Source organism: Podarcis muralis, chromosome 13 (assembly GCF_964188315.1).
Source record: "Podarcis muralis chromosome 13, rPodMur119.hap1.1, whole genome shotgun sequence".
NCBI classification, from domain to species: Eukaryota; Metazoa; Chordata; class Lepidosauria; order Squamata; family Lacertidae; genus Podarcis; species Podarcis muralis.
The window spans coordinates 2,064,823-2,092,121 of record NC_135667.1 but is presented as its reverse complement, the minus strand read 5'-3'; the positions used below and the strand labels follow the sequence as shown (position 1 = coordinate 2,092,121).

At 50.5% G+C, this 27,299-nt stretch overlaps 2 protein-coding genes across 3 annotated transcripts in view; both read right to left on the bottom strand.

Moving 5' to 3' along the window:
• Positions 1–6,862, bottom strand: part of SRRT (serrate, RNA effector molecule) — a 34,478-nt gene extending 27,616 nt beyond the window's left edge. The window contains exons 1-4 of one of the 2 annotated variants that reach the window (XM_077916764.1): positions 6,710–6,862; positions 4,758–4,967; positions 3,511–3,639; positions 980–1,126 (exon numbers count right to left, since the gene is read on the bottom strand). In XM_077916764.1, the coding sequence (XP_077772890.1) occupies positions 980–1,126; positions 3,511–3,639; positions 4,758–4,876 (395 nt within the window). In that variant the 5' untranslated portion in view covers positions 4,877–4,967; positions 6,710–6,862. The remainder of the gene's footprint in view (positions 1–979; positions 1,127–3,510; positions 3,640–4,757; positions 4,968–6,709) is intronic. The other variant, XM_077916765.1, reaches the window with a different exon arrangement.
• Positions 6,863–8,384: 1,522 nt separating this feature from the next.
• LOC114582498 (stress-associated endoplasmic reticulum protein 2-like) lies at positions 8,385–11,834 on the bottom strand. Its single transcript, XM_028703573.2, has 3 exons — positions 11,626–11,834; positions 10,163–10,235; positions 8,385–8,959 (listed from the first exon to the last, which is right to left on the bottom strand). Exons 1-3 carry the CDS (start codon positions 11,707–11,709, stop codon positions 8,919–8,921), a joined length of 198 nt encoding a protein of 65 aa, XP_028559406.1. The 5' UTR covers positions 11,710–11,834; the 3' UTR covers positions 8,385–8,918.
• Positions 11,835–27,299: the final 15,465 nt, after the last annotated feature.

The window sequence follows — 27,299 nt, the reverse complement described above, 5'->3', positions numbered from 1 at the left end:
TTTCGCCTCTACAAACCTATTTCCATTTCCAAGCATAATTCAAAGTGTTGGTGCCAACCTTTAAAGCCCTAAACGGCCTAGGCCCAGTATACATGAAGGAGCGTCTCCACCCCCATCGTTCTGCCTGGACGCTGAGGTCCAGCTCTGAGGGCCTTCTGGCGGTTCCCTCCCTGAGAGAAGTGAGGTGACAGGGAACCAGGCAGAGGGCCTTCTCGGTGGTGGCGCCCGCCCTGTGGAACGCCCTCCCAGCAGATGTCAAAGAGAAAAACAACTACCTGACATTTAGAAGACACCTGAAGGCAGCCCTGTTCAGGGAAGTTTTTAATGTGTGACATTTTAATGTATTTTTCATCTTTGTTGGAAGCCACCCAGAGTGGCTGGGGAAACCAGCCAGATGGGCGGGGTACAGTAAAAGGTACCCCTGCCCGTACAGGCCAGTCTTGACAGACTCTAGGGTTGTGCGCTCATCTCACTTAAGAGGCCGGGGGCCAGCGCTGTCCGGAGACACTTCCGGGTCACGTGGCCAGCGTGACAAGCTGCATCTGGCGAGCCAGCGCAGCACACGGAAACGCCGTTTACCTTCCCGCCAGTAAGCGGTCCCTGTTTATCTACTTGCACCCGGGGGTGCTTTCGAACTGCTAGGTTGGCAGGCGCTGGGACCGAGCAATGGGAGCTCACCCCGTCACGGGGATTCGAACCGCCAACCTTTCAATCGGCAAGCCCTAGGTCCTGAGGCTTTTACCCACAGCGCCACCCGCGTCCCGGGCAGGGTACAAACAATAAATAAAATAATAATAATAATTATTATTCTACTTCGTCACACGGAAAGCAGCAGGGAGGCGTTTCAGTATTTGTAGGCACCTGTTCTTGGGCAGAAGATTTGACCAACATCTCTCACAGTCTTCAGGCAGAGCAGCCCTCACCTGAGTGGCAAAGGCCACCTGGCTTGAATAGGCAGGATGTGCTCGGAGCAGCTTACCTGGCTTGGATAGGCAAGATGTGATGCTGCGTCACGTGCATTTCTGGGTGAGCCCAAGGTTGCGGAGGTCCATAGGTAGGGCCGGTGGTGACGCCACTGTAAGGCATCTCGTAGCCACTGTGGTAGGGGTCCGATGTGTGCTCATCCCTGCAGGAGTTTTGGGGAGCGAGGGGGTAAAGTTAAAACCACCAAGAGGACTGGGGGAGAACCAAAGTGTTAATTGATCCCGATTTATTTTGGAGCAAGGGGATAGGTATTAAAACCAGTTCTTCCCAAACTGTTTCTGGCCGGTCCACACCCTTGGTGCCATAACCTCATCCCCAGTGCGTCCTGCCTTACGCTACAAAATGCAATATTCAGAATACCAGTTTGCACAACCCACGATAACGGCACAGTGAAATTCAGAACGGTGCCCATTAACTGCACATTTATTCAAAATCTACCGTATTTTTCGCTCTATGACACACTTTTCCCCCTTCAAAAATGAAGGGGAAATGTGTGTGTGTCCTATGGAGCGAATGCAGGCTCCTTGGCTTCAGCGATAGCAATGCGAAGCCTCCGAAGCGCAGAGGGAGACTCCCCCCACGCTCCAGAGGCTTCGTGTTGCTTTCGCTGAAGCCGCCTGAAGCCCCCAGAGCGCAGGGAACTCCCGCTGCACTCCGGGGGCTTCAGGCAGCTATCCGCAAGCCTTCAGAGCGAAGCAGGAGTTCCCGCTGCGCTCCAAAGGCTTGCGGATAGCCACCTGAAGCCTAGAGAGTGAGAGGGGTTGGTGCACACCAATCCCTCTTGCTCTCCAGGCTTCGCTGGAGAGGCGCTGCACAGTTTTCCCTCTCTGCGCGGCGCCCCTTCAGCCAAGCGGGAGGAGAAATGGAAGGGGCTCCGTTTCTCCTGTCGCTTCGCTGAAGGGGCGCTGAGCAGAGAGGGGGAGAATTGTTTTTCCCCTGTTCTCCCCCTCCTATGGTCCGGTGCATCCTATAGAGCGAAAAATACGGTAATTCAAACCATTTAGCTTGATTAATTCAACAAAATGGACAAACTGGATGCAGTGATACCAGCTTGTCAAACTCGGACAATCGTTCCACCTCCAACATCCTTCCCCCTCCGCCCAAGTTATCCTGGATAAAGAAAAAGTTTTGCCTCCTTCTCTCTTATCACTAGAACTCAAGGACATTCAATGAAGCTGAACGCTGGGAGAGCCAGCACTGATAAAAGAAATGCAGTGGAATTGTGGAACTCCTTCCTGCAGTCACCAACTAAGGTGGCTACTAGCCATGACTGCTACGTTCTGCCTCCGTAGTTGGAGGCAGCAATGCTTTGGAATGATTGTTATGTATTTATTGATACCCTGCCTTTCCCCCTGACAAGGACTCAGGGTCCTTGAGAACAGCTAATCCCAGTTGCTGGAAAGAGTTGCTCTTGTGTAGTGATCAGATGGGATTCCTAGGAGGGATTATAAAATATGCATCAAGCCATTGTGTCCGCAATGAAAGCATTGTGTTGACTGGGTTTGATTCACTGACAGTAATTTCTTATCAAATCCCACAAGCCTCTGCATCTATGCCATTTTTATCTACTGCCCATTTCTCTACGTCTGACAGGCACGTATAAGCATTCTAGGACACAGACCAGTTGCCGGTTGCTGCACCAGGCATCCTAGGCCATAAAGTTAGTAGGTTACTTTGATGTAGTTTAATCTTTAGATCTTAAGGGCCAGGAAGAGAATTCACAAAGAGATGGCGAATACTGCCATCCTGCCTCTCCTGTTTATGACCTTCGGGGTTTTGCTGAATGCATTCCTCCTTTTATTCCTCTTTTATTTACTCTGAACTACATATGCATGCTCAAGTAGGAAATACCGTATTTTTTGCACCGCAACACTCACTTTTTTCCTCCTAGAAAGTAAGGGGAAATGTCTGTGCGTGTTATGGAGGGAATGCCTACGGGTGGCATGCCTACGGATTTTCCTCCTCTAAAAACTACGTGCGTGTTATAGAGCGAAAGATACAGTACTTTCTTTGTAGTTAGAATAAATTCTTCTGATCTGACTTTGTCCCACGTGGGGTTTTTTGAAATGCTCAGAGGATATCTGATTGGTTCTTACGAACACTGTGTAAAAAGTTCATTTGTGAATAAAACGACCTGGGCCGAGGGGTGGAGAGGAATTATTATTATACGCACTCCTCCCAGAGTCTTGCTGGTCAAGCCTCGTTTGTATCTTATTAATCAGAGTCCAATCCTTCCCTGCTTTAGGAATGCTACACTCTTGTGCGTACGTCCTGCTTCTGCATTTCCCAATGGGGCATGTGGCTGACCACTGTGATAACTGGAGGCTGGATTAGATGGGACGTTGGCCTGATCCAGAGGGGCTCTACTTATGTTCTTCACGCTCTGGAGGGTCACGGATTCCCCAGACCTGATCCAATATGCTGTTTCTGCTGAGCAGTTCCTCTTGGGAACTGGACACTGAAGAGTCATGTAACGCAGAACAAGAATGGAAGAAGCAACCCAGAGGAGATCAAACGGCAACCTACCAGTCTCGTCGCATCCGCTTTTGTGGAGGGCTCAGTTCGTGGCGAGGTGGGGAGAAGCGTTCCCGCCGGTTCCGGTCATAATCGCGGTATTCGCCTCTGCTGCGGCGCTCTCGGCCCCTGTCCCAGTCCCTGGATGCAAACACCACAGAGATGGTAAGAAGGGCAGGCATAACTGACCCGTCTCTGAGGCTGGCAGGGCAGAAATCAGCCCAACTGGGTTTTCCACCAGCCCTCTGTGCCATGAGCTGAAGTGCCTGAGAAATATTTCAGGACCTGCTCCACCTGGATTCCACACTGCCCCCCTCAAAAACAGGGCAATCAACAATCAACCATCACATGTTAAGGATTCTAATACGCTTAAAACATTTTTCTTCAGGCAAGCCTACCCAGATGGGCAGAACTGCTGCTGTCACACAAAATACCTGCTCCACGTTTGTAAGAACTCAATCTTTTAGTGCAGCAGCACTTATGGAACTCCCTGCCTGTTGATACCAGGAAGGCAGATTCACTGTACTCTTTTTGGTGCTTGCTAAAAACATTTTGCAGGGACGCAGGTGGCGCTGTGGGTTAAACCACAGAGCCTAGGGCTTGCCGATCAGAAGGTCGGCGGTTCGAATCCCCGCGACGGGGTGAGCACCCGTTGCTCGGTCCCTGCTCCTGCCAGCCTAGCAGTTTGAAAGCACGTCAAAGTGCAAGTAGCTAAATAGGTACCGCTCCAGCGGGAAGGTAAAAGGCGTTTCTGTGCGCTGCTGTGGTTCGCCAGAAGTGACTTAGTCCTGCTGGCCACATGACCCGGAAGCTGTACACCGGCTCCCTTGGCCAGTAAAGCGAGATGAGCGCCGCAACCCCAGAGTTGGCGACGACTGGACCTAATGGTCAGGGGTTCCTTTACCTTTACAAACATTTTTGTTTAGACAAGCAGGAGTTTAGAAAGCTGGTGCAGGTTTTAACCTGTATTTAGCCTATTGTTATTTTAATTCTTATTTATAGCTTTATTTTATTTTTTTGTAAACCACTTTGATGTGTTTTTTGTGGGGGTTTTTTAAACAATCAAGCGGTATATCATTTTAATGAAATAAGGAAAACAATAAATATAGAACTCCTTCCTGTCTTATAGACCCCCCCTAAGAATGAATGGGCTTTCCTGCAGCCACAGAAAAGGCATCAGGTTTGGTCTCCCTGGGAACACAGCAACTCTCTAAGCACATCCGCCATTGCTTCCATCCCCCAGGTGACTTGGGGTGTACCTGTCGCTCCAGTCGTCTCGCCGCCTGTCATCTCGTTCTCGAGAACGGTCGTAGTCACTCCTTTCACGTCTGAATTTGTCCCTGCGCCTGCGGTCATACTCATCATCACTGTCACCCATAGTTGCAGGATGTGACTATCCCTGGTTCTGCAGACAAGAGGCAGTTATTCTGAGGGGGTCCAGCACAGCTCTCTTCAGGGCAAAAAGACCCCTGGCAAAGCACAGGGAAAAGAAAAATAAGTATGCCCACACTTGTTCCCAAACATTTCCGGAACCCAACCCCTTTAAAAAGCACTATTCAGAATGACAATAAAATTTGAAACAAGAACAATTAATTGCACACTTCTTCACAATCCAATTAAAACTGTTTAATTAACTCAACAAAACTGAGGAATTCGATCCAGTGGTGCCAGATTTTCAAAGACGGATAGTCATTTACATATGGTTGCATGGCATTATAGTCAGAGAAGTTAAAAGGAAATACATTTAGAAAACTCTCGGAACGTAGAAAGATGCCTTAGATCAGTGGTTGCCAATTAGTTAAGTACTGCAGACCCCATTTTTCAAAAGCCAAGCCATGGATCCCCTACTTTTGAAATTGTTGATATATCTATGGCAATTTTTGTTATGCGAATGGTTCCACAGGCTCCCTGGAGTCCAAAGAGCACCAATTGGGAACCAGTGCCTTAGACTGAGTCAGGCCTCTGGTCTATCTAGCTCAGTATTGCCTAGGGTAAGCATCCCCAAACTTGGCCCTCCAGCTGTTTAGGGACTACAACTCCCATCATCCCTAGTTAAGAGGACCCATGCTCAGGGATGATGGGAATTGTAGTCCCAAAACAGCCGAGTTTGGGGGTGCCTGGCCTACGGTGACTGGCAGCTGCTCTCCAGCTTTTAAGGCAGAGGATGCCCAGCCAGGGATGGGAGTTGCCGTCACAAAAACAGCGTGAGCCCCAAGTGTGGGAAACCCTGCTGCAGAAAAATCTTCCCTGACCTGGTGCCCTCCAGTGGTCTTGGACCACACATCCCATCATCCACGGCCAGCTCAGTCCAACGACCAAGGATGATGGGTTTTGTGGTCCACCCACACCAAGCCCACTTCACCCAGGTTGAAGAAACACTGTTCTAGTCCAGGGTTTTCCAAATTTGGCCCTCCAGCTGTTTTGGGGCTACAATTCCCGTCATCCCTGACCACTGGTCCTGGCCCAACCTGGTGCCCTCCAGTGATCTTGGACAACAAGTCCCATCATCCACGGCCAGCTCAGCCCAACGGACAAAGACAGGCATAGGCAAACTCCGGCCCTCCAAATGTTTCGAAACTACAATTCCCACCATCCCTAGCTAACAGGACCAGTGGTCAAGGATGATGGGAGTTGCAGTTCCAAAACATCTGGAGTGTTGGGATTTTGGGCTTCCCTTTAGGGCAGGCATAGGAAAACTCAGACCTCCAGATGTTTTGGAACTACAACTCCCATCACCCCTAGCTAACAGGACCAGTGGTCAGGGATGATGGGAATTGTAGTTCCAAAACATATGGAGGGCCAGAGTTTTGGGCTTCCCTTTAGGGCAAGCACCCCCAAACTTGGCTCTCCAGCTGTTTAGGGACTACAACTCCCATCATCCCTAGCTAACAGGACCAGTGGTCAGGGATGATGGGAACTGTAGTTCCAAAACATATGGAGGGCCGGAGTTTTGGGCTTCCCTTTAGGGCAGGCATAGGCAAACTCGGCCCTCCACATGTTTTTGGGACTACAACTCCCATCACCCCTAGCTAACGGGACCAGCGGCCAGGGATGATGGGAATTGTAGTCCAAAAACTGCTGGAGGGCCGGAGTTTGCCTGTGCCTGGTCAGGGATGATGGGCGTTGTAGTCCAGGCGCCCCTGGGGAACCACAGGCTGAAGAGACGCTGGTTTGGGGCCTTGGCTCCCCTGAGGGGGGGGGCCTCACTCACCGACGGGCCGCCTCCCTCCCCGGCCAGAGGAGGAAGAGCAGGGAGGAGGAAGGCCGGGCCTCTCCTCTCCTCCTTTCCCGCCTCCTTCTCTCCTCGCTCGCCCGCGCAGCCTCGCGCTCCTTCTCCTTCCCTCGCGCCGGAAGACTGGCTCCGGGTCACCCGGCACTTCCGGTTCCTCTCCGGACAGCGAATGAGGTCGCGAGGCACGGAGGCGTGACCCGGATGTGCAATGGGAGATGAAGAGGCGGGACTTCCGGCATCTCTCCTCCCGTCAATAACAATTGGGCTTGTGTGGAGGCGGGACTTCCGGTAACTCTCCTTCCTTTCATAATGATAATTGGGCTTGTGTGGAAAATAAGTAACGACTTATTAGACGAAAGCAGCGTTCGTGGAATTCATAAGGGGGGAAAAAAGGAACCAAAGCCCCACCCAGACTAGGCAAGGGGGGTGGGGTGGGGCGCTCTAGGAGGCGGGCGCTCTGTGGCGCTCCGCCATGTTGGGGAGAAGAGGCGCGAAAGAGGAGATGGCTAGAGCGGCACGCGTTGCGTCTTCCGGCGAGGAGGCCGCCGGTGGCTAGAGTGTCGTCAGCGCGACCATAGAACTGGGTGAAAGGTCTAGAGTAGCGTGGCAAGCGGAAAGTCCCGGCTCCCTTTCGCCCCCGTTCCCCAACCGGGCGCCCTCCAGAGACTCCACCTCCCGCCAGTGACAGCTGGGCGAGGCTCGCAGTGAGAGAGAGGATGGGAGGTGTAGTCTTAAAAGGAAATGTTCTCTTTTTTCTTTCTCCTCCTGTGATGAAGCTGGATTTAAAAATTTTAATGTTTCAGTATTTTAATGTTGTATTTTAATCTTGTTTTTCAGTAGCATTCATTCAACTTGTTTTTATTATTGCTTGTTAGCCGCCCTGAGCCCGGCCTTGGCTGGGGAGGGCGGGGTATAAATAAAAATTATTATTATTATTATTAAAAGGAAATGTTTCCCTTTTGGAGGGCCAGGACCGCATAGCGGCCAACTTTCCCCTTTTCTTGCGAGGAATCCTATTCGGAATAAGGGAATTTCCCTTAAAAAAAAAAGAGAAACATTGACAGCTATGCAGGACAGGGAAGGCTGCGCCAGGATACTCTCCCCCTGGGTGCCCTGCTAACAGCAGCCCTGCAGTGCGGTCTTTGATATTTATTTTATTTTAAAAGCTCTTACGATGGAGATCCCCAATTTTTGCACCAAGTTCAGGCCGGCTGCCTCAGCCTGCATAACGGATCTGCCTCCCAGTTGTGTGTTTTCTCTAAACCAAAAAAGATCCACACCCTTTGCCCTTTCTTATATGAATTCTTATGAATTCTGGTGCTGGAGGAGACTCTTGAGAGTCCCATGGACTGCAAGAAGAAGGAAATCAGCCCTGAGTGCTCACTGGAAGGACAGATCCTGAAGCTGAGGCTCCAGTACTTTGGCCACCTCATGAGGAGAGAAGACTCCCTGGAAAAGACCCTGATGTTGGGAAAGATGGAGGGCACAAGGAGAAGGGGACGACGGAGGACTAGATGGTGGGACAGTGTTCTCGAAGCTACCAACATGAGTTTGACCAAACTGCGGGAGGCAGTGGAAGACAGGAGTGCCTGGCGTGTTCTGGTCCATGGGGTCACGAAGAGGCGGACACGACTAAACGACTCAACAACAACAACATGGTGACACTATTTATTAAGAAATTTAGAATTACTTGGGTTTGTGGCAAATATTCCAACAAGGCGACTTTATTTCAGCGGCTCGACCGGAATGGTGAGGGAGAATGAACTGCAGGTTGATAACGGGTTGAGAGGAATGTGGGATCCGGAACAAGCCTCCCCAACTCTGCACCCCGTCCTCCAACCCCAAACGCCGCAAACCGGCTGTAGACCTTCCTCCTTGTTGCAACGCATCGTTTCAGTTCCAAAGGAAAAAGCCCCGCGCTTCCACAAGGCGAAGGGGAGAGGAGGCGGATCGCCCCCGTTCAGTCCAGCGTCCCTCCGAAGTGGTCAACAGCTCAAGGGACAGAGAGCGGGGAGGGAATCGGTTTGGGGGTCTTACGAGAGCAGGTAGGTAGGGAGAGATCTGGTTCTTGGAAGCAGGCAGAGGAAGACTGTCATGGCTGTAACTTGGGAGGTCCAGAAAAGATCCCACAGTTCCCTGAGAGCAGGATTGGTGGCAGCAGTCGGAAAAGCATCCCGTCTTCTCCCCATTAACCTCCAAGTCGGATGCTCTGGATAATCTGGAAGATGGCTGTGAAGATTAAGAGGGGGAAACGTAAGAATAACATGCCTGGATCCGGCCAGTGGGCTCACCCATTCCAGGATCCTGTCCACGCAGGGCAGAACAGCTTTACATTTCAATACAGTGGTACCTTGGGTTAAGTATTTAATTCGTTCCGGAGGTCTGTACTTAACCTGAAACTGTTCTTAACCTGAAGCACCACTTTGGCTAATGGGGCCTCCTGCTACCACCGCGCCGCCGGAGCACGATTTTTGTTCTCATCCTGAAGCAAAGTTCTTAACTCAAGGTACTATTTCTGGGTTAGCGGAGTCTGTAACCTGAAGCGTCTGTAACCTGAGGTACCACTGTAATCTTAAATTATTGTTGTTCATTCCCTCTGCCTGCACATCAAGTGGTGTGTGAATTTTATGAAATTAACTAAAAATGTTTTGTTGGGCCATGTGGGGAACAGCAGGTAATAATAATAATAATAATAATAATAATAATAATAATAATAATAATAATAATTTAACCAGACCTTTTCAGTAAGTGCTTCTTGTCAATGAGGGACGCGGGGGTCCTGTGGTCTAAACCACTGAGCCTCTTGGGCTTGCCGATCGGAAGGTCGGCGGTTCGAATCCCCGCGACGGGGTGAGCTCCCGTTGCTCAGTCCCTGCTCCTGCCAACCTAGCAGTTCAAAAGCACACCAGTGCAAGTAGATAAATAGGTACCGCTCCGGCGGGAAGGTAAACGGCGTTTCCGTGCGCTCTGGCTTCTGTCACGGTGTCCCGTTGCGCCAGAAGCGGTTTAGTCCTGCCGGCCACATGAGCCGGGAAGCTGTCTGTGGACAAAATGCCATCTCCCTCGGCCTGAAAGCGAGATGAGCGCCGCAGCCCCAGAGCCTGTCTTTGACTGGACTTAACCATCCAGGGGTCCTTTACCTTTTACCTTCTTGTCCATGTTAAGTGAATTTATCTTTCCATGTACCTTTGTGTACACTGCTTAAGCAATATCTAAATTGTTGAAATAAATGAGTAAAAATGTTCTTCTTGGACTGGTTGCTCTCTCTCGCCCCCCCCCTTTATCCTCATTTTTGCAAGGATAAAATGGGAAGTCGCATTTGCCACCCTGAGCTTTTTAAGGAAAAGAGAGACACTGTGGCGGGTTGGGCTGGATGACCCCTGGGGGTCCCTTTCAATTCTATGAGAAACTGTTAATAAATGGGGAAATCACCTGATCCGCAGACCACGAAGACGAAGAGGGCCAGGAGCCAGGGGCCAACGGGGGCTTTTTCCTCTTGGGGTGTCTTCGCAGAAGGGAAAGAGACCAGGAAAGGGTTAGAGAGACAAGACACCACCTGCGATTCCTTTTATTTGCTTATGATGGGATAAATCTGGGCTTATTCTTGCCTATTCCCCTTTCCTGCAGCCTCAATCGGGGGGGGGGGGGAGCACCCGTGAGGACAGGACGGGGCACAAGTTTCCTAGGTGACATCCTCACATTCCCAAAATTCCCTTTTAATGTTCTCCCCCCGCAATTTGATCATAGGACAGCATTGCACAGATGGGCCCAGAGACCATTATTATTATAATACTTATTTCTACCTCCCTCGCTCTCCCAAACACTGGGATTCAAGGCGGCTTACGCAAACTAAATCGACGCAGATGAAACGCAAGTAGCTAAAAACGTAGAAAATATAACCGTTTAGCTACAATTATCTTCCATGTGTTTTTCGCTTCCTGCAACTCTTAGAGGTTTACCCCTATTCAAACGCAGGTAATAAACACAGGGCAAAATCAGAAAACGGTGGAAGAGGCCCCGGAAATTAATAGAAACTAATCGGGGTGGGGGAGTCCTTCCAAGGATAGACCCCCCCCATTCCAGACCCCTTAAGAGACAATTGCAACCCCCCCCCTCAAAAAAAATATCAGGCTTTCCCTAAGCAATCCCTCCAGCGGTGAGGGTGCAACTCCGCTCTCCTTTCCGCAGAAGACCCCAGGGTGCTCAAATGGGGGGGGGGCTTTGCTCCCAAAGAATTCAGGGTGCATGGATGGGGTTGCAGCCTCAGACTTACCTGTGGGGTTTTTTTTGGGGGGGGGGCAAGAGTTCAGGTGATCCTCCCCACTCCCCTCCGAACCTCATCCCTCCTGACCTAAGCTGCTCCCCCCATCTTTGCAAATATCTCAAAAGGGGGGGGGGTGTTTCTGAAATAAATTCATTGCTTCCCCAATTCTTCATCTCCCCACAAGCCCAGGTGCTCCCCCCTTTCACCCCCATTGCAAACTCCCCCTCCCCACTTTCTCCCCTTTCCAATTCCCCCCACCTAGTCCCCCCCATTGCAAACTCCCCCTCCCCACTTTCACCCCCCATTGCAAACTCCCCCTCCCCACTTTCACCCCCCATTGCAAACTCCCCCTCCCCACTTTCACCCCCCATTGCAAACTCCCCCTCCCCACTTTCGCCCCCCATTGCAAACTCCCCCTCCCCACTTTCACCCCCATTGCAAACTCCCCCTCCCCACTTTCTCCCCCCATTGCAAACTCCCCCTCCCCACTTTCACCCCCATTGCAAACTCCCCCTCCCCACTTTCACCCCCCATTGCAAACTCCCCCTCCCCACTTTCTCCCCTTTGCAATTCCCCCCACCTAGTCCCCCCACTCATTGCAAACTCCCCCCCAGCCCCCTCCCCCATATACCGGGGCCCGATGGAGGCCCCCCCTCTGAGTGATGCTCTTGCTGTGCCTCTCGTTGGCCACTTTCATCCGTTGCACCCCAGACATGTTGGCGAGTTGGGGGGGGCTGGTCAAGGTGGGGGGGTGGGCACAGACCACCACCTCTGGAGCAGCTGCCGCTGTTGTCGTGGCGCCTTGGGCGGGGGGCCGCCTCCTTACCCACCCCCCAACCCCGGCTCCTCCCCGCGCAGGCGTAGCTTCCTGACGCCGCCCAGGAGGCCGCCATGTTGGCCTTTGCCCACAGTACCGCCGCCACCTAGTAGAAGGGCCGGATTCCTCCCGACGCCACCAAGGGCTACCGTATTTCTCCTAGTACAGAGGCACATGTTTGTAGAACGGGGGGAAAGTTCGAAAAAGAGCCACCGAAACGAAGAGAGGGATTCCCTCTTAGCCTAGGAGGAAAGTATTGCAGCGTTTGGGGTTTTCCAGTGTAATAAACGAAAACCTGCCCTTATTTCCTTATGGGGGACACAAGAGCCCTTAGAGAGTCCGTTGCAGGTTCTCCATCGGTCGGAGAAAAGAACAGAGGCCAAGCAGAGAATATTGAGAAGCAAAGTGGCTAGTAAGCCTGATCTTTACTGAACTGTTGCAACAGGGTGCTCCCCTCACACGCAGGAGGAGGAGGAGGACCCTGAACAAAGGTGCCCGCCCTTAAATAGACATTTTAAATTGCCTGCCCTGAAGTCCAAGACCACCCCCCAGATACATCATACCTACATCACAGAAAAGGCGGTCTACAGCAGAAATCTGAGTGCGTTGTTTATATCTCCCGTCTGGCAGGTTACCTGTTAATGCTCACTTAATTGGATACCCTGGGGAGCCTGGCCATTCTTTTGCAATGATAAATACAGTGGTACCCCACAAGACGAACGCCTCACAAGACGGAAAACCCGCTAGACGAAAGGGTTTTCCGTTTTGGAGGCGCTTCGCAAAACGAATTTCCCTATGGGCTTGCTTCGCAAGACGAAAGCCCATAGGGAAATCTCTGGGACAGCGGGGAAGCGCAGCGCGTCTTCCCCACTGTCCTCGGACCTCCTCCCGCCGCCCGGCTTCGGAACGATGCTCCGAAGCCGGGCGGCGGGGCGGGGACGCCTCCTCCCGCCGCCCGGCATCGGAACGAAGCTCCGAAGCCGGGCGGCGGGCAGGGACACCTCCTCCCGCCGCCCGGCTTCAGATGGCTTTCCTGAAGACTTGGGGTGGGAGGAGGGTTTTCCTTCCCACCGCCAACATTCAGAATGCTGTTCTGAATGTTGGCGGTGGGGAGGAAAAACCCTCCTCCCACGCAAGCCCCGGGAACAGAGGGAAAGCGCTGCGCACCTTCCCCTCTGTTCCCGTACCTGTCCTGAAGGCTTGCGGTGGGGAGAAAAGCCCTTCTCCACACCGCCAGCCTGGCAAGCGGTTTCCCTAGGAACGCATTAATTGATTTTCAATGCATTCCTATGGGAAACCGTGCTTCGCAAGACGAAAAACTCACAAGAAGAAAAAACTTGCGGAACGAACTAATTTCGTCTTGCGAGGCACCACTGTACTTAGTTCCTGGGCCAGGTCACAGGCTCACCCTATTCATACACAGACATACCCTTAAGACAGGATTTGTGAAGGAAAAGACAATGGGGAGGCTTTTCCATTTTCCTTCGACCTTGCAGAGAAATCATTTGGTCAGTTTGGTCAGTCAGAACGGTTTCAGGACTGTCTTCCTGTGCTGCTTCAGACATGTGGTTAATATGTTGATGTACGCGTTTCCTTGGTACATTTATGAACATTTATTATATATGTTATACCTTAATTTTTTTATTTCACCAGTTTGAAGAAGAGGCTCGGATCCTGTTTGCCGGATTCCCATTTAGGCAACTGTTCAGCTGCTGTGAGCTTAGGAGGCTGGACATGGCCTGATCCAGCAGGGCTCTTTCTTCTCCATCCCAAATACAAAGCAAATTCCCCAACTGATGGATAACCTGCAAAGGACTCTAGAAGGACTCTTGTATCCCCCATAAGGGAATAAGGGCAGATTTTCGTTTATTACTGATGAAAGGGGCCAGAAAAAGCACAAGGGCCCCCACCCCAAAAAGCAATTCCGACTTTTTTGTCCCGCCTCGTTTTGACATTCTAATTCCCCTGCGCTTGGCAAGGCTGCAAAAAGATCTACTGCCCTCGTCATCCATAGTACTGCAATGTCAGCACAAACTCCTGTCAGGTGCTGCGCATGCAGAAATGGTCGTTTCCAAGCCCGTAAATAAAATTAATCCGATCCCATTATTCCTCTTTGGGGCAAAAACAAGTGTGGGAAAATATTTTCCCCTCTATCTCTCCAGAAATTCTGGAAGGAAAGAAGAATTTGAGAGAGAGAGAGAGAGAGAGAGAGAGAGAGAGAGAGAGATTTTCTCCCACAATCAACCATTAATATAGAGGTTTTTTAAAAAAAATTCTATAAATTTTATAATAAATAAAATTTATTAAATGTGTTAAAACACCTGTAGCTGCTGATAATGGAGTAAGATCAAGACTGAATGTAATTGGATGAATTCAGACTTCGGAAACAGGCTGAAACAAAACCATCTCACCTTGAAATCCAGAACAGGAGACCATCCAAAATGTATAATTGGCTTTATAACCGATATATATTTGAATCTGAATTGCCATTTGAAATGGATAACATGCGGTTTATATCGGATTTTAGTAAATGAAAATTAAAAAAATAATTAGTTACCAAAAAAACCCAACAACATTGAAGTTTTACATACAATAATCTTTATTTATTTATTTTCCTTTTTTTAAAAAAAGAAAGCCAGTGAAAGAAAAAGTAGTTTAAAAGCCGCCCCCTCTTCGGAGGCAGCGGCTTCCTGTTCCTTGATCCCGAAAGAGGGGCACAGGACCCCCACCCAAAGGCTCTTGCTTCGCCCCCCCCAAACTGCCAGAGGAGGAGCGAGGTATCCAAAAGACACACCCCCTTTAAAAAGACCAGCCCCGTGTCAAACTTCCCCCACCCCCCCAAAAGAACCGACTTAAAAACCCTGACTCTTCTGCAGAGGTAATTAACCGTAATACTAAATCCTGGTACCGTTAAAAACAGGGCAGGTGGGGCGTTTATGGGGGCCGGAATCGGGGAGGAAAGAGAGGGGGGAACGTACCAGCTAACCGTTGCTGTGCAGCACAATCGAATCCCGTGCGCACCTGACTCGCACAATTTCAGCCATGCGCGGCTGAAACGGTGCAAGTTGAATGCAGGCGAGGTGGAGAGTTCGAGGGCTGTTTTCGCACCAGGTCCACCTGGGGTTACCCAGGACGTAAAGTGCCTCTAAGTCAGGGGTCAGCAAACGTACCGCACCTCGGGCCGGTGTCTCCAGCGCCGATCGCGCGGCGGGCTGGAGGGCGCATGCACTTTCCGGCACACTTCTGGGTCGGAGGAGCACCGGAAATAGCTTGCGCGCATGTGCACGGACCTCCTCCGACCCAGATGTGCACCAGAAATAACACTTGCGCATGCGCAAATAACGCATGTGCATGCGCACAAGCTATTTCCGGTGCTCCTCCGACCCGGAAGTGGGTGGCCGCACAGTGCCGGTAAGAGCGGGGGGCGCCACGGGCCGGATAAACGAGTCTCTTGGGCCTGATCCGGCCCGCGGGCCTTAATTTGGGGACCCCTGCTCTAAGCTCTCTGATATGCTTGGGGAGTGAGATGCCTGCTCATTGCGCCGGCTATGTCCATTGACATCCAAGTTCCTGCACTGCCACACACACCCCAGGTACCCTAGAGCCCCGCAAGGTTGGTTTCTGCTCATTTATTCTGTAAAATCCATGCGCCGATTGATGGCAAGCGCCTCAAAGCGGTTTCTCCCAAAAGATGAAACTATGAAATCGAGGGGAACTTGATCAACGGCAGCAATTTAAAACGTAGCCATACCTCATGTTACACCAGCTTCATGTTACTGTATTTTTCGCTCCATACGGCGCACCGGACCATAAGGCGCACCTAGTTTTTAGGGGGGGGGATCAAGAAAAAAAATCTTATTTTCGCCCCCAGCCCCAAAGAGCAAAGAAGCGAAGACAGCGAGCGGGATCCATCCTGCTCGCTGTCTTGGAAGAAGAAGAGTTTGGATTTGATATCCCGCCTTTCACTCCCTTTAAGGAGTCTCAAAGCGGCTAACATTCTCCTTTCCCTTCCTCCCCACAACAAACACTCTGTGAGGTGAGTGGGGCTGAGAGACTTCAGAGAAGTGTGACTGGCCCAAGGTCACCCAGCAGCTGCATGTGGAGGAGCGGAGACGCGAACCCAGTTCCCCAGATTACGAGACTACCGCTCTTAACCACTACACCACACTGTCTCTCGACATTGGCTTCCTCTTTAGCCATGCGCAACCTCTCTAGCCAGGTCCAGGAGCGGAGTTCCCGCTGCGCTCCAAAGGCTTCAGGCGGCTATCCCTGAAGCCCGGAGAGCGAGAGGGGTCAGTATGCACCGACGCCTCTCGCTCTCCAGGCTTCAGCGAAAGCAACGCAAAGCACTCCCTCTGCGCTTTGGAGGCTTCGCGTTGCTATCGCTGAAGCCAGGGAGCCTGCATTCGCTCCATGGGACTAACACACAGGTCCCCTTAATTTTTGGAGTGAAAAATACAGTACGTTCTTTCAGGTTGTGACCCACGGCAACCCGGGAGTACTGGAAAGGGTTACCTATGGGTTTCGCCGCTCGCGCATGAGCGCAAAATGATGTCACACGCATGTGCAGATGCAGCGAATCGCAACCCACGCATGCACAGACGCTCTGCTGCGGGTTGTGTCCTTTTCATGTTGTGAATGGGCCTCCAGAACGGATTCCGTTCGCAACCAGAGGTACCACTGTAGTTGAAATGGGTTGAAATTCCAAGTTGGGTTTCTAAGCGCCCGGTCAGGCTTGCCTAAAGGAGAACGCTTTTAAGCAGGCGCTGAAAGGGGCACAGCTGAAAGCGCTCGCTTTGGGATCAATAGGCGGGGAGTTCCAAAGTCTGCAGGCGCTGCCGCGCCGAACGATCGAGGGCTTGTGAGCGCGGGAAATGGGGGTTTACGCAGCCCCAATTCTGCCAATCGAAGAGGTTGAGTGGGCAAATGTGGAGCGAGGAGGTGAGATCTCGCAGGCTAAGAGCCTTTTAAGCTCTCCCCGCTTTGCTTGCTGGGCTCTGGGAGTACAGGGGATTTCCCGCCGCCCCCCCGGCGCTTGGGTGACTCCCAGGGTTTGGATACACACTGTTTCCGCGTACGCGCAGAACCCTCAGAACCGAAGCACCGCTGTGTGAGACGCACGGAACGCTACATGGCTTGGAGCGTGGGGTCTCGCCACGCCCACCTTACGGAGAGAAATAGCAGCTTGCAAACTACAGTCCCCAAGAGGCGCTTCCCCTCAACGAACCCAACCAAGAAAGGGTGTGGAATAAATAATAACGATAATAAAAGCTCGGAGGCGTTTTCCCGGCAAGGAGTGCGGCTGCAGCAACACAAGGGCCTCTTCGCCTTGCGCACCCGGTTCCTGCGGGGTCCGTCGCCGCTATCAGGCGCTGCTCTCGGCGGGGGGCACCTGGGCCCGGGTGCTCGTCTGGGGCTGGGGAGGCCAGTCCGGGTCGAAGAGAAGCTCCTGGGCCAGGCGCTTGTATTTGGCCCGGGGAGGGGCGTTCCAGCGGCAGGAGTAGCCAGGCGCCCCCTCGTCCAGCTCCAGCTGCAATGGGGAGAGGGGAAGGGGGTCAGTATCTTCGGACAGCTCTGGGAGCCCAGAATCGAGAACTGTGATTGAAGGGAAATCGAAATTACTGAAGGCCACATACTATCAGAATGGGAGACCAAAGATGAAGGGGTAAAATCAGTTATGGTTAAATGGGCACAAGATGTAGGTCACAGCATTATGATGGAAGATTGGGAAAAATTATGGAAACCTGATTTAAAATTTACAGGTTGTTCCCTATTGAAGGAGAATTACATGAAGGTGATGTACAGATGGTACACGACACCAGTGCAGTTAGGGAAAATGTACAAAACTAGGTCAAATATATGTTGGAAGTGTAAGGAAAAGGAGGGGACATTTTATCATATGTGGTGAGATTGTAAAGTAATTTTAAAAAATTGGGAAATGATATACAATGAATTGAAGAAAATGTTCCATTTAACATTTGTTAAAAAACCTGAAGCATTTTTGTTAGGGATTTTAGGGAAAGGTCTGCCAAAATAGCTGAAAAACATCTTCATGTATGCGACAACGGCTGCGAGAGTTTTGGGAGCACAAGGATGGAAGACTGAAGAAACCCCAACTAAAGAATCATGGCAAGAAAAACTGATGGACTATGCAGAACTGGCAAAACTGACATACAAGCTGCAGGATAACTGTGACTTTAAAGATGAATGGGAATCCTTTACAAAGTATTTGAAGACATAACAAAGCGAACTGGACTCCTTGGCTGGTTTCGAATAAACATTCACAAACTTTTTATTGATAATAATCAGCTAAATAGTTTGAGGATCTATAAAAGTTTGTAACATGCAGAAAACAGCATTCTCAGAGAAATCAAAAACTGGAACTGAGGGCAATCGGGGGGTAGGGGTGGGGTTTTTTTGGGGGGGAGGGAGGGAAAACGGGGGGGGGGGACAAGGATGATATGTTTCTGGATAATATGTTTTGTTTTAATTTTGAATTTAAAAAGTATAAAAAAAAAACCAACAAGAATTGAGAACTGTTTTCCCCAAAAGACAAAAACAAGTTTTTCTTATATGTGACATCTGCAGCAAGAATCCTGGTGCCTAAGTAATGGAAAGGGAATCAGCTACCCACTAGGGGGAAATGGCTATGTAAGCTTTCAGAATATTTAGAACTAGCCAAATTGACAGATATAATAAGGCAAAACCCCAAAAGGGAAGTGAAAAAGGAATGGGAGTGCCTAAAGGAATACCTTAAAAGCCAAGGTTCGAGGACAGAAATCTGGCCAAGTCTAGAATAACCTCGTGAAGTGAAAGGATAAGAAAGAGGGATTTATATCGAGATGCTAGGATAGAGGTGATAAGGAAGACAAGAAAACAGGAAGACACAACGAGAGGTAAAGGAGGTTCTGTGGAATTGGTGAAAGTCAATGTTCGTTTTCCTTTTTAGTGTTTTACTTGTAAGATATGGATTTGTTGTTTCTTTGTATGCTGGTTTTTGTGTATTGTTATTTTTTTGATATTTTTGTGTTGTTGTTGTGTGGAAAATACTAATAATATTTACTTTAAAGATTAAAAAAAGAGAGAGAGAACCGTTTCCCCCAACAGATGGCATTTTCTAAGCTACATTTTCTACAAAGACTTTCCCCCCCGCTCAGGACTTGTGCGACACAGCACCTGGCACCCTCCTGCTTAAATGTGGTTGCTGCGTGGCAGGGGGTTGGGCTAGATGATCTCTGGGGTTCCCTTCCAACCTCGCAGTTCTGTGATTCTATGACCTCAGAAGGTGGGGGACTCTCCTCTGTTTTTGGGGGGCGTGGGGGGTGTAACAGAGGTTCGAAGGCCACCTGTCAGGGAGTCTTTAGTGGTGAATCCTTCTCTGAGAACCTTGGGGATCCAAAGATGTAGGAAAGAGATGATGATGATAATAATAATAATAATAATAATAATAATAATAATAATAATAATAATTTATTACTTATACCCCGCCCATCTGGCTGGGTTTCCCCAGCCACTCTGGGTGGCTTCCAACAAAAGATTAAAAATACATTAAAACAGGGGTCAGCAAACCTTTTCAGCAGGGGGCCGGTCCACTGTCCCTCAGACCTTCTGGGGGGCCAGACTATATTGGGGGGGGTGGGGGAATGAACGAATTCCTATGCCCCACAAACAACCCAGAGATGCATTTTAAATAAAAGCACACATTCTACTCATGGAAAAACACCAGTCAGGCCCCACCAATAACCCAGAGGTGCATTTTAAATAAAAGGGCACATTCTATTCATGTAAAAACACGCTGATTCCCAGACCGTCCGCAGGCCGGATTGAGAAGGCGATTGGGCCACATCCGGCCCCCGGGCCTTAGTTTGCCTACCCGTGCATTAAAACATCAGACATTAAAAACTTCCCTAAACAGGGCTGCCTTCAGATGTCTTCTGAACATCAGATAGTTGTTTATTTCCTTGACATCTGATGGGAGGGCGTGCCACAGGGCGGGCACTATGGACCATTGTTCTCCCCGCACATCAGTCAAGTATCCCGGCAGCCTTGGAGTCCCAACCCACAGAATCTATGGGGTTCAGACACACCCTCCGACTGGCTGCTCCCCATGCCCTGCCCTCTTCAAGAGGAAGAGAGGCAGAGTGGTTTAGTGGTTAGAGTGTCGGACTAGGGCCTGGGAGAAACCCGCTGGGAGGTGAGCTTGGCGGCCAGCCCCCCACTCTCAGCCTCACCTCCTTCACACGATTGTTGTGGGGAGACCCATGCGCGCCACTTTGAGTTCGCTGCAAGAAAAGGAGGGATGTTTCCCAGTCGTGATGTATGGAAGTGAGAGCTGGACCGTAAAGAAGGCTGATCGCCAAAGAATGGATGCTTTTGAATTCTGGTGCTGGAGGAGACTCTGGAGAGTCCCATGGACTGCAAGAAGATCCAACCTCTCCATTCTGAAGGAAATCAGCCCTGAGTGCTCACTGGAAGGACAGATCCTGAAGCTGAGGCTCCAAGACTTTGGCCTCCTCATGAGAAGAGAAGACTCCCTGGAAAAGACCCTGATGTTGGGAAAGATGGAGGGCGCAAGGAGAAGGGGACGACGGAGGACGAGATGGTGGGACAGTGTTCTCGAAGCTACGGACATGAGTTTGACCAAACTGCGGGAGGCAGTGGAAGACAGGAGGGCCTGGCGTGATCTGGTCCAGGGGGTCACGAAGAGGCGGACACGACTAAACCACTAAACAACAACAACAAAAAGGAAACAAACCCACAAACTGTCGGTCTGCCCTTACCTGGGGGTAGGTGGCCCGGTTCGGATACTCGTACTTCCTCCTCGTGTAGCAAACCCGCTGCCACAGGGTGTCGCAGTCGCAGACAAAGTTCTAGGCGATACAAGAATTAAAGAGACCCAGGGTGCGGGCTTTTATTTTATTTTAAGAACGTTCCAATATTCATTGCATCGAACCTTTGGCTTGAATGCCTCCACGAATGTTCCCTGCATTTTGTGACTCTCACGCCTCCCTCCTTTTGATACATCCCAGGGAAGTTGATACCTATGTACCGTATTTTTTGCCCCATAAGACGCACCTAGTTTTTAGAGGAGAAAGACAAGAAAGAAAATATTCTGAAGGAAACAGTGGATGTATGATTTTTGTGGTTCATGCTGTGGCCACAGACATGTGATCTGATGGTGAATTTGGGGTGACCCAATGTAAAAATCCTGAGGATCCATGTGGATCCGTGCTTTGTAACCACGTTTTTGCACCATTGCAGCCCCAGGAAACAGTGGATGAGTGATTTTTTTGGTGCAGGCTGTAGCCATGGACATGCCATGTGATCTGATGGTGAATTTTGGGTGACCCAATGCAAAAATCCTGAGGATCCATGGGCTTTTACATCCCCCCTCCCAGGCAGCCTCCTTTATCGCTAGCATCCCTTATCTCTCTTCCGATCCCGCCGATCAGCTGTTTCCTTTCAACACTCCCTTCCCTCTGGTTTGCCTTAGTGTCTTTTCCTTAGCTGGAGCAGTTTTTTGCTCCTCCTTTTCTTCCAATTTCTCTCCTCATTGATTTAGTCTTTCTGTTTCCCCCCCTTTGCAAGTTTGCTGCCTTTACCTCCTCCCTCCCAGGCAGCCTCCTTTATCTCTAGCCTCCCTTATCTCTCTCCCGATCGGCAAATGATCAGCGGCTTTGTTTCAACACCCACTTCCCTCTTTCAAAAAAAGAAGCATGATCTGCTTTTTGCCCCTGGGCAATTCGGCTCCAGGGACCACGCATTCGCTCCATAAGACGCACAGGCATTTCACCTTACTTTTTAGCAAGAAAAAAGAAATGTGTCTTATGAAAAATACGGTATCTTGATATCCCTTGGCCTGTAAGCTGATGTATGGAGAATGGCATTTGGCATTTGAGGATTCATCGGTTGCTGTGTCTGAACTGCTACCTAAGTTTCATTCTGATACGTCTCTGGGCAGCCTTTTTGAACCGGCACTTCCGAGCCACTGGTTGGCAGGGCTGCCCTATTGCCATAGCTGTAATAAACGTTGGGAGGGTCCTTCATGGATTAATCGTTTTATTTAAGAGGCGGTCCCTCACCTGTGTAACAAACAGTGCAGTATAGAAGCAAACTCTTGCCGTACAGGTTAAGGAGGGAGGTGAACGGCGAGAACGACAGGCTTGGTCTGTTACGGGACGGAGACTTGGAAACCCAAATTGGGGAGAGGAAAAGAGCCCACCCACCCTCCTGCCCCCTCGGCAAACATCCCCAAGAGGGGAGCAGGATCCTTCCCCCTCCCCGACTCACCTCCAGGGAGAGGGACAGCGCCAGGTTGCTCAGCGTCAAGGCCAGCAGGATGAGTCTCCACTCAAAGGGGATGCAAGCCAGCTGGAAAAAGAGGGGGCAGTGAGTCTTGCTTTCCTTCTATGGCAGAGGTTCCCTAAATGAGTTGGAGGACCCTTCAGTGGTCCGGGGGTTCCTTAGAGGGATGCTAAGAGCCAAGCTTTGAAAAGCTGTTATCCCTGGCTCACGTTCAGCCAATTTATAGTTGTATAAATGATACCTGAAGGAACATCTCCACCCCCATCGTTCGGCCCAAACACTGAGGTCCAGCTCCGAGGGCCTTCTGGCGCTTCCCTCCCTGTGAGAAGTGAGGTTGCAGGGAACCAGGCAGAGGGCCTTCTCGGTGGTGGCACCTGCCCTGTGGAACGCCCTCCCACCAGATGTCAAGGAAATAAAGAACTATCTGACTTTTAGAAGACATCTGGAGGCAGCCCTGTTTAAAGGTAAAGGTAAAGGGACCCCTGACTATTAAATCCAGTCGTGGACGACTCTAGGGTTGCGGCACTCATCTCGCTTTACTGGCCGAGGGAGCTGGCGTACAGTTTCTGGGTCATGTGGCCAGCATGACGAAGCCGCTTCTGGCGAACCAGAGCAGCGCACGGAAACACAGCTTACCTTCCCGCCAGAGCGGTACCTACTTATCTACTTGCACTGGTGTGCTTTCGAACTGCTAGGTTGGCAGGAGCAGGGACCGAGCAACAGGAGCTCACCCCGTCGCAGGGATTCGAACTGCCAACCTTGTGATCGGCAAGCCCTAGGCTCAGTGGTTTAGACCACAGCACCACCCGCGTCCCTTAGCCCTGTTTAGGGAAGTCTTTAATGTTTGATTGCGTTTTTAATATTCTGTTGGGAGCCGTCCAGAGTGGCTGTGGAAACCCAGCCAGATGGGTGAGGTATTAATAATAATAATAATAATAATAATAATAATAATAATAATAATAATAATATCTGCATACTGCCCTTCGCTTTGGGGTGGTTCACAGCATAAAACCACAAGGTTAAAGCATTAATCATTTAATTTAAGGATTAAATATTACACCTTCTCCCCTTTGACCAGTCCCCCACACCAAATCAGCTGCCCCAACCAGGCTCTCAGGACCTTAGTGTCACTCTAGATAAGGCTGCTGGACTTGGGAGTGTCCCAAAATCTGCAACAGGGAGTGCGAGACAGCAGACCCTCCCCCAGTTGCAGAATCCAGAGGGGGCCCCTCCAGCTCACAGTGTCCTGGGGTGAGTGGGGGGCAGTTGCAGGCCTCTTACCTCAAAGAATTCATCCAAGGCAGGGATGGGCCAGAGGAGGAGGAAGAGCAGAAAGCCGGAGGTGGCTGCGAGGGAGACGACAAACATCGCTGAAAAACACGAGCAAAGCGTCAGCCAGCGGGATTTATAAACTCACTTTGTTTCATAAAGTTTATACACTGATCGTAAAAAGGAGGAAAAAACCCACCTCTAAGCAGTTAAGAAAGAATCACAGAAGTGCACTAAACAATGAATATCACAATCCTTGTTGTTTTGAAATAATAGTTATTTAAAATTGTTGTCCAAATACATACCGTATTTTTCTCTCTATAGGACGCACTTTTTCCCCTCCAAAAATTAAGGGGAAATGTGTGTGCGTCCTATGGAGCGAATGCAGGCTCCTTGCGCTGCGCTCCGAAGGCTTTGGGTTCCTTTAGCTGAAAGCAGGACTCTCCTGGCTTCAGCCAAAGGAACCCAAAGCCTTTAGAGCGTAGCACGAGGTCCCACTGCGCTCCAAAGGCTTCAGCCACACGCCTGCCTGGAAGCCGGAGGAGGGGCAGAAGGGTCTCCTTCTGTTCCTTCTCCAGCTTCACTTGAAGGGGCGCTGCGCGGTTCTCCCTCTCTGTGCAGCGCCTCTGCTTTGCAGGAGAGGCGACGCGCAGAGGGAGAACTGCACAGCGCCCCTTCAGCCACGCGCCTGCCTAGAAGCCGGAGGAGGGACAGAAGGGTCTCCTCTTCTCCGCTCGCTCTCTTGGCTTGTGCCATAGCCGTGCGCAACCCCTCCGGCAGGGAGAGGTTGCGTGCAGCCTGTACACTGCTCTTTGGGACTGGGGGGGAAATAAGATTTTCCTCCTTGATTTCCCCCTATAAAAACTAGGTGCGCCCTATGGTCCGGTGCGCCCTATGGAGCGAAAAATACGGTAACTATCATGCAAAAGTATTGTTTTTAAAAGAGCGAGCAGCGGCGGGCAGGCATAGAACCACGTTCCCTGAAACCCCAAAGCCACGCCGAGTCGAGCAATTGCTTAACCTCCCGACCCCTTGCTTGAATTTGGGGTTTCGCCCCCCTGAACCGCGTTCGCTGAAACGGGTCCCGAGAGTCCGATACGGCGCTGGCGGACTCACCGTTGGTGCGGGTGGGCTGGCGGAAGGGGCGTCCCTTAGCAAAAGCCAGCGCCACAGCCACGTACTGGAAGCAGGAGACGTAGAAGAGGGTGGTGTTTTCGAAGCCGCGCACGGAGTCCTCGTCTTCCTCGCCGCTGCCTTCCAGAGCCGACCCTGCGGTGACGTTCGCCGGGGCTGTACTGTTGGGAAGAAGGCTGCAGGTCCTGGGGGAGGGAGGAGGAGGAGGAGACCCCTGTCAAGCTCGTTCGCTTACACCCCACCTTTCCTGAAAGCTCAAGGCAGCAGACAAAGAGAAAGGCATATATAACTGTCCAAGAAAGATGTTAAATTATTTTTGTATGCCACAACCGCTGCTCGAATTTTGTTAGCTAAGAATTGGAAAACACAAGAAGTTCCAACAGTGGAAGATTGGCAGATGAAGATGATGGACTTTTCGGAGCTAGCCGACCTGACGGGAAGAGTCCATGACCAGGAGGAGGAGGAGTATCAGGAAGAATGGACGAAATTTAAGGACTATTTAGTTAAATATGTTACGTTAAATTAATTGGAGAAGCTTGCACATAACAGATAGGCTTAGGACATAACTAGGTAATGGATGAATTAGTATGTTTAATACTGAATTGGAAAGGGAAATATAATGATGTTACGTGATTAAGTTAATTTTATAAGTTAATTTTTTTTGTTTTGACTATGGCAGACCAACACGGCTACCTATCTGTAACTTAATTTTATAAGAATAGTGGTTTTGGAAAACCGTTAAAATGATATACACTGAAATTCAACCAGGGGGATACGAGGAAGTCATTTAACAATGTTATTAAGTTTGGTTTAAATACGGCTGAGATTTATGTTTGTTTGTTTGTTTGTTTAAAAAATTCTTTGGAAAATCAATAAAAAATGGGGGGGGGGGAGGCATCTATATGCTATATAAATATACACGTAACGCATTCCAGATGCAGCTACCCAGCTTTCCCCGCAGGGTTTTATGATATGGAAAGCGAACCATGGAAAGAGAAGAAGGGATGAATATCTTAAGGACGTAAAACGAGTCTTTTGAATTGTAAAACAGAAAATTTAATAAAAATTATACATAAAAACACAACACGCATCATAACAAGGAAACGAACCAAACCAATATCAGTTAAAGGATGTCTTGAAAGTTTTCATACAGCACTTAAAAGGCGTGTGATGAAGGTACCAGGCGGGCCTCCCTGGGGAGAGCGTCCCACAAACAGGGGGGCCACTGCAGCAAAGGCCTGTTCTCATGCTGCCGCCCTCCGGAAGAGGCGGACGAGGAGGGGCCTCAGAGCACGGTTGCAGAGGCGGACCTCAAGGTATGGCACCCTCCCGTCCCAGACCCCTCGCCCCGGCCACTCACCCGTTCTCCTGGCTGTGGTACCAAGGCTGTCCCTGGACGAGGAGGAAGGCCCCAACCTGAAAGCCCAGGGACAGCAGGATCTGGGTGAAGACGGAGAGCAGCAGCTGGGGCGACACCAGGCTGGTGGGCGGCCGCTGGGGGACCAGCTCCCTCCAGGCTCGGTTCAGGCTCACTGGTAGGAGGGAGAAGAGGGGTGGGAAGTGGGGCGGAGGGTCTCGCAGCCCCTTCCCCGCCAGGTGCCCAGCCCAGATGGGGTGCTGAGGTCCCGTCCCCCCAATTCTGCATGCAGCAGGTCAGCCACCATTCTACCATAGCTGTCCACTTTTCCCTTTTCTTGCGAGGAATCCTATTCGGAATAAGGGAATTTCCCTTAAAAACGTTAACAGCTATGATTCTACACCCTTGGTCTCTGGGGAGGGAGGGGGGCACACACAGTCTTCCCTCCAAGTGCCCCCCACAGCAGACATTTACCAGGGCAGGGCTGGCACCACCAAATTTTATACATGCTTCGTTGTTAATAATAAATAATAATAATAATAATAATAATAATAATAATAATAATAATAATAATAATTTATTATTTATACCCCGCCCATCTGGCTGGGCTTCCCCAGCCACTCTGGGCGGATTCCAACAGAATATTAAAATACAATAACCTATTAAACATTAAAAGCTTCCCTAAAGAGGGCTGCCTTCAGATGTCTTCTAAAAGTCTGCTAGTTGTTTTTCTCTTTGACATCTGGTGGGAGGGTGTTCCACAGGGCAGGCGCCACCACCGAGAAGGCCCTCTGCCTGGTTCCCTGTAACTTGGCTTCTCGCAGGGAGGGAACCACCAGAAGGCCCCCGGCGCTGGACCTCAGTGTCTGGGCTGAACGATGGGGGTGGAGACGCTTCTTTAGGCATCCTGGGCCTTTGAGGCCGTTTAGGGCTTTAAAGGTCAGCACCAACACTTTGAATTGTGCTGGGAAACGTACTGGGAGCAAGTAGGTCTTTCAAGACTGGTGTTATATGGTCTCGCTGGCCATTCCCAGTTAATATGTTACTACGTAGTTGATTTAATTGCAAGCCACCCACGCAAGGGATTCCTTAATGCACCAGGCGCTTAATGCACTGCCATGCCCCTTTAAGCAGTCGTGGCTCCCCTGCCGCAAAGGATCCTGGGAGATGTAGTTTGTTAAGGGTGCTAGGGGGTCCCTGCTCCCCTGGACCACTTACTGGTGAAGGCCAATGACATGATGATGGCCACGTCGATGAAGAGGTACTGCACATCTCCCAAGTTGCCCTGGATCTGGAAGAGAAGGGAGAGGTCGGACGCAGCCTTCACCTCTCACGCAATCCTGCAAATACCTGGCCCTGGGAATTTCCCCCTTGCAGGTCTCCCGAAATAAGCTCAGCCCGTTGAGTATGAGACCGTGTATCT